This window comes from Schistocerca americana, chromosome 7 (assembly GCF_021461395.2).
Source record: "Schistocerca americana isolate TAMUIC-IGC-003095 chromosome 7, iqSchAmer2.1, whole genome shotgun sequence".
NCBI classification, from domain to species: domain Eukaryota; kingdom Metazoa; phylum Arthropoda; class Insecta; order Orthoptera; family Acrididae; genus Schistocerca; species Schistocerca americana.
The window spans coordinates 147,240,228-147,252,530 of record NC_060125.1 but is presented as its reverse complement, the minus strand read 5'-3'; the positions used below and the strand labels follow the sequence as shown (position 1 = coordinate 147,252,530).

At 43.6% G+C, this 12,303-nt stretch overlaps 1 protein-coding gene across 2 annotated transcripts in view; it reads right to left on the bottom strand.

Moving 5' to 3' along the window:
* LOC124622630 (esterase E4-like) overlaps positions 1-11,970 on the bottom strand; it is a 156,892-nt gene extending 144,922 nt beyond the window's left edge. For both annotated transcript variants that reach the window (XM_047148406.1, XM_047148407.1), the window contains exons 1-2: positions 11,883-11,970; positions 690-830 (exon numbers count right to left, since the gene is read on the bottom strand). In XM_047148406.1, the coding sequence (XP_047004362.1) occupies positions 690-830; positions 11,883-11,936 (195 nt within the window). In that variant the 5' untranslated portion in view covers positions 11,937-11,970. The remainder of the gene's footprint in view (positions 1-689; positions 831-11,882) is intronic.
* Between the last annotated feature and the right edge of the window lie 333 nt (positions 11,971-12,303).

Here is a 12,303-nt window from a genome sequence, read left to right as displayed (position 1 = left end):
ACGACCTCAACATTTTCAAACTTGATGAAACGACATCGCCAATTACGACAGCATTGGTCACGGGATTATCGAGGCTGGAAACGTGAACCCTGGTTGGAGGAATCATGTGTCTTGCTATACCATGTCGACGATCATGTCCAGATACGACGTCATTAAGGCCAACAGCTACTCAAAGCATGCACTGCACGGACGCGGACTGTTGGGGTCAGTATTATGCTATGGGAGACAGTCAGCTGGGCTTCCACGAGGACTTGGCAGTAGACGTAGGCACCATGACAGGTACGAACTATTGTGAACATTATTGTGGACCACTTTCATGTCTTTACGCTTCATGTCTTCCCCAATGATGAACGCATCTTCCAGGAGAACAGGTGTCCGAGTCACAAGGCCAGAACTGTACTACACTGGTTTAAGAAGCGTAGTAACTGATGCTTCAGCTACCAAATTTGGTTGATTTGTACCCGATGAAACCACCGGCCCGCGCTTACGGGAGTAACTTGACCTGTGCGCAGATATCTGATGCCACATAGCTCCAACACCTACCAATGGCTTGTCGAATCCGTGGTACGCTGAATCCTTACTCTATTGCATTACAAAGGTAGAGGGACATGCTTTTAAGCAGGCTGTTCATAATATATTGGCTTACCAGTGGATCTCAGAGAAATTGCAGCTTACATGCGAGAACTTACCGTGTAGCGCAATTTTCCAGTCGGAGGAACGGCGTAAGGAATCCCACGAAAGCTGAAGTATGGGACTCCCCTCACGGTTGTCGTCTTTAAGCCAACAATCTGCAGACCAGATGACAGTGAAACGGTGGTCCTATTGTCTTGCTGCAAAGAAACAAAGTTTTCGTTGATTGTATGCGAGAACTGTCCTGAAATGAATGGCTAGACGAAGTACTAGATCTGTTGCTGTTGCGGAGCCAAACTGTGCAATCCTCAAGCGTGTACAGCAGTAACAGCTGGTTGACAAACAATGCAGACTCAACCTGCCTTATTTTAAGTACACTTCACCATTTTTATGCCCAGGTCCCAATTATTAAACACATCATCGGTGTATTGGCAGCCATGCACGTGATGCTCGCCACGTACACAGAGTTTCATAAACCACTCATCCTTCCTGGGTCATGCCAAACGGTGAGTATCTCAGAGAGTTACGTCTTCATTGGTTGTGTAGCCTACTGGTCCAGCGAGCAAAGGACAGTTGAACTGGGACTGGTGAGCTTCATCAATCCGCCGCGACCGCAAGCTCTGGGCGCGCTTCAGCCACCACCGTACTGCAAGGCGTTGGTACGTTGTGTGTCACAGCGAATGAGAATCTTGACAAACCAGTATAAGGGCAAACCTCACAACATCACGGTGTACTGCATGACGGAGGGAATGACTGTTGAAACGAAACATTCGTTAGTGCGCAACCTCTGGAGTATCTACCACATCTTAGTTGTCGAAAAATTGCCAAAATATGCCAAATTCTGTTTGATTCAACTTGTGATTCTCACGGCTTTTCATGGGAACGAGATGGATCCATGGAATTCTTCCTGGTAGGATGGGCGTACCACAGTGTAGCATATAATAACGTTAGAGGCCTCAATTAACATAGTAACCAGCCAACATGATGTCATTTGCTTGCATTACATGTGCTTTTGAAGAAGATGCTCAAAGTAGTATCAAAAATGAGTTTAGATAAATAAACTTCCTGCAACTGACTGGCTGGTTGCTTTAGCAATTGAAGTTTAGTCAAAGTTGCTGTTAGCTGCCATCTTCAAGACTGTGACCGCATGTAACTATGGATTCAGAAAATTTGGTTTAAAGAAAGGTTCAAGAAAGACTAACAGAACACATCGCATCGCGGCAAGAACGGTGACACAACTCGCAAATCCAATACTCGACTTAAATAGTTGTATACTGAAATAGCCTGAGCTTTCGTTTAAATTGCAAGTAAGTATTTTTGGCAGTAAATTCCATTATATTCTATAAAAAGTAATATGGATATGTAGTTCTTTTCTCGTCGAATGTGAAGCATTATTATGCACCAACTAATTAGTTCTTTAAGTTATTTTCCATTGATAGTGACTGGGCCAAATATCTCACGAAATAAGCATCAAACGGAAAAACTACAAAGGACGAAACTCGTCTACCTTGAAGGGGGAAACCAGATGGCGCTATGGTTGGCTCGCTAGATGGTACTGCCATAGGTCAAACGGATATCAACTGCGTTTTGTTCTAAATATGAACCCCCATTTTTTTTACATATTCGTGAAGTACGTAAAGAAATATGAACGTTTTAGTTGTACCACTATTTTCGCTTTGTGATAGATGGCACTGTAATAGTCACAAACGTATAAGTACGTGGTATCACGTAACATTCTGCCAATGCGGACGGTATTTGCTTCGTGATACATTACCCCTGTTAAAATGGACCGTTTACTAATTGCGAAAAATGTCGATATCGTGTTGATGTATGGCTATTGTGATCAAAATGACCAACGGGCGTGTGCTATGTATGCTGCTCGGTATCCTGGACGACATCGTTCAAGTGTCCGGACCGTTCGCCGGATAGTTACGTTATTTAAGGAAACAGGAAATGTTCAGCCACATGTGAAACAGAACCACGACCTGCAACAAATGATGATGCCCAAGTATATGTTCTAGTTGCTGTCGTGGCTAATCCGCACATCAGTAGCAGACAAATTGCGCGAGAATCGGAAATCTCTAAAACGTCGGTGTTGAGAATGCTACATAAACATCGATTGCACCCGTAGCATATTTCTATGCACCAGGTATTGTATGGCGACGACTTTGAACGTCGTGTACAGTTCTGCCACTGGGCACAACAGAAATTACGGGACGATGACAGATTTTTTGCACGCGTTCTATTTAGCGACGAAGCGTCATTCACCAACAGCGGTAACGTAAACCGGCAAAATATGCAGTATTGGGCAACGGAAAATCCACGATGGCTGCGACAAGTGGAACATCAGTGACCTTGACAGGTTAACGTATGGTGCTGCATTATGGGAGGAATGATTATTGCCCCCATTTTATCGATGGCAATCTAAATGGTGCAATGTATGCTGATTTCCTATGTAATGTTCTACCGATGTTACTACAAGATGTTTCACTTTATGACAGAATGGCGATGTACTTTCAACATGATGGATGTCCGGCACATAGCTCGCGTACGGTTGAAGCGGTATTGAATAGCATATTTCATGACAGGTGGATTGGTCGTCGAAGCACCATACCATAGCCCGCACGTTCACCGGATCTGACATCCCCGGATTTCTTTCTGTGGGGAAAGTTGAAAGATATTTGCTATCGCGATCCACCGACAACGCCTGACAACATGCGTCAGCGCATTGTCAATGCATGTGCGAACATTACGAAAGGCGAACTACTCGCTGTTGAGAGGAATGTCGTTACACGTACTGCCAAATGCTTTGAGGTTGACGGACATCATTTTCAGCATTTATTGCATTAATGTGGTTTTTACAGGTAATCACACTGTAACAGCATGCGTTCTCATAAATGATAAGTTCACAAAGGTACATGTATCACATTGGAACAACCGAAATAAAATATTCAAGCGTACCTACTTTCAGTATTTTTATTAAAAAAACCGACCTGTTACCAATTGTTCGTCTAAAATTGTGAGCCATACGTTTGTGACTACTACAGCGCCATCTGTCACAAAGCTAAAAAAGTGGTCCAACTAAAGCATTTATGTTTCTTTACGTACTACTCGAATATGTAATAAAAAATGAGGGTTTCTATTTAAAAAAAAACTTAGTTGATATCCGTTTGACCTATGACCTATATCAGCGCCATCCAGCGGGCCAACCATACATATATATCTGTTTACTGTAATACAGTACGACATTCGAATCTCCATCGGGCAAAATTTAGAGCTTAAGTTAGGACTGGAAATGAAAAACAAGTTGATACTGTTTTATTAGAAAAACGCAAGATGCAAAATTATGATTTAATAAGGACCATCAATTAGATACAATTTAAAGAACACAATTTACGAAAACATAGAATCATAGATGTGCTTATATAATGTAGTAATGCTTTTCGCCGAGAGACTGAATTCTGCATGAACTATCTTTATAGTAGAAATTGCTATTTTTTTTCTTGTATGCTGCAAGGCACGAAATTCGTAATATCTACAATAACTGTAATCGACAAAACAGCAGGACACTGTAATGTACGATACAAACACTGTATAGACACACACTTGTAATAATCAATGATGTTATAAACTGCATTCAATTTGTTTTATACATGAAAAGTGTCCAATTTAGAATGCGCCGCTATTCTTGAATGACCGACGCACACTTGCCAGGAGCAGATAGTAGTGATACTGATCTCGCCGTGGCGAATCATGAAGTAGTCTACAACAAACTGCCCTGACGTGGAAAATATTGGTAGATACAGATGTGGCGGTTTTCGTGCACGTTGAGGAATTTCATATTCATTTTTCAATGACATAAACTGAAAATTGCCGGTGTGTGATATGTTACTATACTCAAACATAAAAAGAGAAGACCGCAGCTTCGAAAAGAATGACCTCTCTACATCTAGAAGAGCGTAGAGATCGTGGGCAACAGCATAATAGAGCTTCTGACAGCTAACAGACAGACTCAAGGAAACACGCAAGCATTGCCAGTGTCGGGAAAGTTCCAGTGTCTCCTTCGGAGAAGCAGACGCAGAATAAAAGACCTCAAAAACTTTCATAATAGGTAGATCCATTTACGTTTTACGGTTCTCTGTTACGTTGCAAAGACCAGGGAAAGCAAGTATCCCTGCCAGAACCATCCAGACCCTCAACCAAGCCATCACCGTCGCAGGATCCCCACCTAGGCGGAAGGGCAGGAAAACCTCACCGATCAAATGGTTCCTTTAGTGGAAGATCAGCATGGACAAATCAACGTAGAAAGGACGTCATCAGTGGTGAAAGCTGAAGGTACTGCCATATTTTTAAATGCTGCTTACGGTTCTTCTACTCTTTCCCTTTACCATCTAACAGTATGCAGTATGTTCCCTCTATCTGCGCCCTCATCGAACTGTAGATTTGGGGGCTCTAGTCGACATCATAGTAGATTTCCTTCGATCATACATCATGTGTGGAGATTCCAATTCATACAGTGTGGCATGGGGCTCATCTGTCATCTGTCCCTGGAGAAGTGCCATGAGACCCAATTTTTGTCGGAAGGTTTACGTCTTCTGCATCATCATGTTACGCAGTTATCCTAATCAGTCAGTTATGGTGGTAAATATAATCAGCCTTGAACATGTCTGGCGCTCAGTAACCGTATTTAAGTTTCAACGGGCAAAAACAGCCAACCCGTTGCACAAAGTTTACTGCATTCACCTGGTTTCGATACTGACTAAGGGTATCTGCATCAGAATAAGTATAGTTACTTATAAAAAAATTATGAACATAGGAGGAAAACAAAAGTATCAGAGAACTTAAGTAGCACAAGAAGTATTAAAATCAGAACTGGTAGTACTTGCATAGGTTCACATTGCATGGAGAGGTAACAAAACTGTATAAGCTGCAGTGCTCAATTCAAATAAGTAAAAGTTATCTCGTAAAGGCCCGTAGCACGGCGCAAATTAAGAAAACAGTTCAATGAAAATTCCTATAACAAGAGACTGAGCTTAATTACAGAGGTATAAAAATAGGTAATAAATTAAATACACAGGAAATGCTGCGAACTGATACAGCAGTTCATACATACCATCTGCCAAAAGCAAATAGCATTAAAGTGCCGAAAAAGAACGGAATTACACTAGTGGCCATTAAAATTGGAACACCAAGAAGAAATGCAGATGATAAACGGGTATTCATTGGACAAATATATTATACTAGAACAGACATGTGATTACATTTTCACGCAATTTGGGTGCATAGATCCTGAGAAATCAGTACCCAGAACAACCACCTCTGGCCGTAATAACGGCGTTGATACGCCTGGGCATTGAGTCAAACAGAGCTGGATGGCGTGTACAGGTACAGCTGCCTCTGCAGCTTCAACACGATACCACAGTTCATCAAGAGCAGTGACTGGCGTATTGTGACGAGCCAGTTGCTCGGCCACCATTCACAAGACGTTTTCAATTGGTGAGAGATCTGGAGAATGTGCTGGCCAGGGCAGCAGTCGAACATTTTCAGCTCCAGAAAGGCCTGTACAGGACCTGCAACATGCGGTCGTGCATTATCCTGCGGAAGTGTAGGGTTTCGCAGGGATCGAATGAAGAGTAGAGCCACGGGTCATAACACATCCGAAATGTAACGTCCACTGTTCAAAGTGCCGTCAATGCAAACAAGAGGTGACCGAGACGGATAACCAACGGCACCCCATACCATCACGCCGGGTGATATGCCAGTATGGCGATGACGAATACACGGTTCCAACGTGCGTTCACCGTGATGTCGCCAAACACGGATGCGACCATTATGACGAATAAAGAGAACCTGGATTCATCCGAAAAAATGACGTTCCGCCATTCGTGCGCCCATGTTCGTCGTCGAGTACATCATCGCAGGCGCTCCTGTTTGTGATGCAGCGTCAAGGGTGACCGCAGCCATGGTCTCCGACCTGACAGTCCATGCTGCTGCAAACGTCGTCGAACTGTTCGTGCAGATGGTTGTTGTCTTGCAAACGTCCCTATCTGTTGACTCAGGGATCGAGACGTGTCTGCACGATCCGTTACAGCCATGCAGATAAGATGGCTGTCATCTCGACTGCTAGTGATACGACGCCGTTGGGATCCAGCACGGCGGTCCGTATTACCCTCCTGAACCCTCCGATTTCATATTCTGCTAACAGTCATTGGATCTCGACCAACGCGAACAGAAATGTCGCGATACGATAAACAGCAATCGCGATAGGCTACAATCCAATCTTTATCAAAGTCGGAAACGTGATGGTACGCATTTCTCCTGCTAACACGAGGCATCACAACAACGTTTCACCAGGCAACGCCGGTCAACTGCTGTTTGTGTATGAGAAATCGGTTGGAAACTTTCCTCATGTCAGCACGTTGTAGGCGTTGCCACCGGCGCCAACCTTGTGTGAATGCTCTGAAAAGCTAATCATTTGCATATCACAGCATCTTCTTGCTGTCGGTTAAATTTCGCGTCTGTAGCATGTCAACTTCGTGGTGTAGCAATTTTAATGGCCAGTAGTGTAATATATTAGGAAAAACAGCTTTTGAATACAATGAGAACACTTACAGGAGGAGGAAAACATTGTCTGAGAACTGCCCGTAAACCTCTTTAGCCAAAGAACAATGGCATGTCAAAAGTTTCGGGAAGCGGTTTCAAGCCCCAAATGACCTTGCTGCGAGGTAAGGATAGTAAGACAAGTCCACCCCGATACTGTGGATGAACAGTTCAGAATCAGTAAATACGAATACTCTGAAGCCAGTACTGTAACATACAGTAGTACAGTGAACACTTCTCAGAACTTTACGTTCGATGCGCAGCAAGAACCTACACCATTCATGAGCCTGAGAACAGTACTCTGAAACTGGATCGACGATGGTAACTAATTGACGACACTAGAGACACACACTTGCGTCCAACACATAACTCCATAGCGAGGTGAAATTCCAATACACTATAACTGTGGTATATTGATACGACCCTACCTACATCTTAAAGTTGGCAATGGAACTGCAAGTTTCCATCAGACGGCGATAGCAGTCTTGCGGGATCTGGCAGACGTGCTACAGACGCGAAGAAGATGCTGTGATATGCAAATGATTAGCATTCCAGAGCATTCACACAAGGTTGGCGCCGGTGGCGACACCTACAACGTGTTGACATGACGAAAGTTTCCAACCGATTTTTCATATACAAACAGCAGTTGACCGGCGTTGCCTGGTGAAACGTTGTTGTGATGCATCGTGTTAAGAGGAGAAATGCGTACCATCACGTTTCTGACTCTGATAAAGGTCGGAGTGTAGCCTATCGCGATTGCGGTTTATCGTATCGCGACATTGCTGCTCGCGTTGGTCGAGATCAAATGTCTGTTAGCAGAATATGGAATCGGTGGGTTCAGGAGGATAATACGGAACGCCGGTCTGGATCCCAACGGCCTCGTATCACTAATAGCCGAGATGACAGACATCTTATTCTCATGGCTGTAACGAATCGTGCAGCTACGTCTCGATCCATGAGTCAACAGATGGGGACGTTTGCAAGACAACAACCATCTGCACGAACAGTTCGACGACGTTTGCAGCAGCATGGACTATCAGCTCGGAGACCATGGCTGCGGTTGCCCTTGACGCTGCATCACAGACAGGAGCGCCTGCGACGGTATACTCAACGGCGAACCTCGGTGCACGAATGGCAAAACGTCATTGTTTCGGATGAATCCAGGTTCTGTTTACAGCATCATGATGGTCGCATCCATGTTTGGCGACATCGCGGTGAACGCACATCGGAACCGCGTATTCGTCATAGCCATACTGTCGTATCACCCGGCGTGATGGTATGGGGTGCCATTGGTTACACGTCTCGGTCACCTCTTGTTCGCATTGACGGCACTTTGAACAGTGGACTTTATATTTCAGATGTGTTACGACCCGTGGCTCTACCCTTCATTCGATCCCTGCGGAACCCTACATTTCACAGGATATTCCACGACCGCATGTTGCAGTTCCAGTACGGACCTTTCTGGATACAGAAAATGTTCGACTGCTGCCCTGGCCACCACATTCTGCAGATATCTCACCAATTGAAAACGTCTGGTCAATGGTGATTGAGCAACTGGTTCGTCACAATACGCCAGTCACTACTCTTCATGAACTGTGGTATCATGTTCAAGCTGCATGAACCCGTACACGCCATCCAAACTCTGTTTGACTCAATGCCCAGGCGTATCAAGGCCGTTATTACGGCCAGAGGTGGTTGTTCTGGGTACCGATTTCTCAGGATCTATGCACCCAATTTGAGTGTAAATGTAATCACATGTCAGTTCTAGTATAATATATTTGTCCAATGAATACCCGTTTATCATCTGTATTTCTTCTTGCTGTAGCAATTTTAATGGCCAGTAGTGTATTTAGCGTGTTTCACAAACTCTGTTACAGGCTTCTAGTGGTTGTAGATAAAAGTTAAGGTATCCATAACCGGAAACGTATTAACTGGAAATAAAATAATTTTGAAAACTGGATCACTTTCGAGAATTCCGCCTCACGGTACATACTCAAACTGAGAAGAAGTCACCGTCGTCAGTCTCTGTCTGCTTATGACATCACGCACCATCCTCGTCCGACTACAACAACAGCAGTGAAAAACCAGACCGTTCGCAACTAGAAGGCTCCAAAAAAAAAAAAAAAAAAATCAAATGTGTCTAAGCACTGTGGGACTTAATATCTGAGGTCTCAGTCCCGTAGACTTAGAACTAGTTAAACCTAACTAGCCCAACGACATCACACACATCCTTGCGCGAGGCAGGATTCGATCCTGTGACCGGAGTAGGAGCGCGGTTCCAGACTGAAGCGCCTATAGCCGCTCGGCCACAGCAGCCGGGGGCTACGAAAAGTTTAATAAAATCCAATGACGGTTACTCGAAACGTTGACAATGCCATGGGCTCCTGTAGAGCACACTTGTCTCGCCTCGTTGTCTCTGCTGTTTGTGGACCTTAAAGCAGCATACAGGGTGATTCAAAAAGAATACCACAACTTTAAAAATGTGTATTTAATGAAAGAAACGTAATATAACCTTCTGTTCTACATCATTACAAAGAGTATTTAAAAAGGTTGTTTTTTCACTCAAAAACAAGTTCAGAGATGTTCAACATGGCCCCCTCCAGACACTCGAGCAATATCAACCCGATACTCCAACTCGTTCCACACTCTCTGTAGCATATCAGGCGTAACAGTTTGGATAGCTGCTGTTATTTCTCGTTTCAAATCATCAATGGTGGCTGGGAGAGGTGGCCGAAACACCATATCCTTAACATACCCTCATAAGAAAAAATCGCTGGGGGTAAGATCAGGGCTTCTTGGAGGCCAGTGATGAAGTGCTCTGTCACGGGCTGCCTGGCGGCCGATCCATTGCCTCGGGTAGTTGACGTTCAGGTAGTTACGGACAGATAAGTGCCAATGTGGTGGCGCTCCATCCTGCTGAAATATGAATTGTTGTGCTTCTTGTTCGAGCTGAGGGAACAGCCAATTCTCTAACATCTCCAGATACTGTAGTCCAGTTACAGTAGCACCTTCGAAGAAAAAGGGACCAAAAACTTTATTGGCTGAAATGGCACAGAAAACGTTCACCTTAGGCGAGTCACGTTCATACTGAGTTGTTTCCCGCGGATTCTCAGTGCCCCATATACAGACATTGTGACGGTTGACTTCCCGTTAGTGTGGAAAGTTGCTTCATCACTAAACACAATCTGTGAAACGAAAGATTCATCTGTTTCGCCTAGTCAACAGCGCCTCAAGCGAACAAATGTACAACTAAATGAAACTTTATAGCTCCCTTAATTCGCCGACAGATAGTGCTTAGCTCTGCCTTTTGTCGTTGCAGAGTTTTAAATTCCTAAAGTTGTGGTATTCTTTTTGAATCACCCTGTATTTTGAAGTGATCTACTATTCAAACTTATTTTATACTCATATGGTACATTTCCAACAATGGATATCTGGTCAAAACTTTATCTACTAAATCCACTCAATAGGCCTGCAATAGAAACTGTGGAACACCCCGGTATATGTAGTGTGCGGCTTAGGCTCTCATCCAAATTCTTACACAGGATACTATAATCCGCATCACTGCGGCTGCTTCACACTTTCTTCAGTCACTGATCAACAGTCCATAACTATCAAATCACTGCCTTACAACGACATAAATCTCGGGTGAACAGCCTGGTATGAGTGTGCATAGGACACAATATTTCTGCAATCGACCACGTTGCCATCATCAGGTGCGCTGATGTACTAACCGGCGGAGGGCCGGCGCCATGTATATATAGGGCAATCCCCCTCCCGCTTTTACCGCCGGTCAGTACATCAGCGCACCTGATGATGGCAACGTGGTCGATTGCAGAAATATTGTGTCCTATGCACACTCATACCAGGCTGTTCACCCGAGATTTATTTCGTCATAAAATACGCCTGGAGGAATTGAAGAATCACATCACTGCCTTACAATTTTTACCCTTTCATCATTTTACTTTTGTTTTAAATTTTACCAATTTCTTTAGGTTTTTATTTACAACGTTTTTAAAAATCGTGCAACACTTTGTGTATTAATAGCTCAACTGAAATTTACTTTTCTATCAGAAATATTTTACTTATTTTGGTCATACTCGTAAAGGGGTTATAAATGCACGGTCGCTTTAACCACCAAATCGCGATCATCGTCGGGTTCATATTTGATCCATCGTATTCTGGTAGGGGTCGTCCAAGTCTACAGTTGTGCCTCAAAGGGGAGGAACTGTGAGCTACATAGTTTTCAGAAAAGAAGCGGCACAACTATTCCCTTATAAATTATTTAAATGTGATAATTCGATCAATTTTCATACAAAGTATTGAAACCACAGACAAAACTTCAAGGAAAGACTTTTTTTTCTAGAATACACAAAAGTTGGGGCCATACCTGCTGATGAAGAGGCTACTTGACTGAAAGAAGAACAGAGTTGCACTTAACACCTCACAAAACCACGTTCCATTGCGGTATCCAATTGCCCGACGAAGTACGAAACTCAAAAATTCTACCTTTCAAAGTGATACTTCAACCAGTTACGCGTGGAATGTATTTTGTATGTCAGTAATTTGATTTAAGACGCAAATTTAATGCAAAACCTTCCTCTCCTGGATATACTTATTGCACCAAAGTCATCTCTGATGGATCTGGCACTTACCGCACAGACGGAAAATACAGCCAAGAGACAGGATAATGCGAAGCGTGCGAACATGTCAGACTATCTTTGCACAGTCCCTGCGGTCACGCGCTTCTCTGGACGAGTACCGCAGATAACTCGCATTTGGGCCGAACTTCGTTATCTCTCCTCTCAAAATGCGATGAAGAATAACGTGCCGTATATGTGATTGTGTTGTGTATAACGCAGCAAGAGCACTTCAAGAGTTACTCTAGAATGTTGCGCAACAAACTCTTTAGAAACATGAATCGCATAATTTTTTTCTCGGTGTGCAGAGTGGGTATGCAAATTCCAGTATGAATATCCAGTAGTACGATCCAAACTTAGTACTTAAGTCATTACTCTATGCGAAATGTGCTATGGTTAACTTTCTTGTTGGCACCTAACTCTGTGACCATTATTT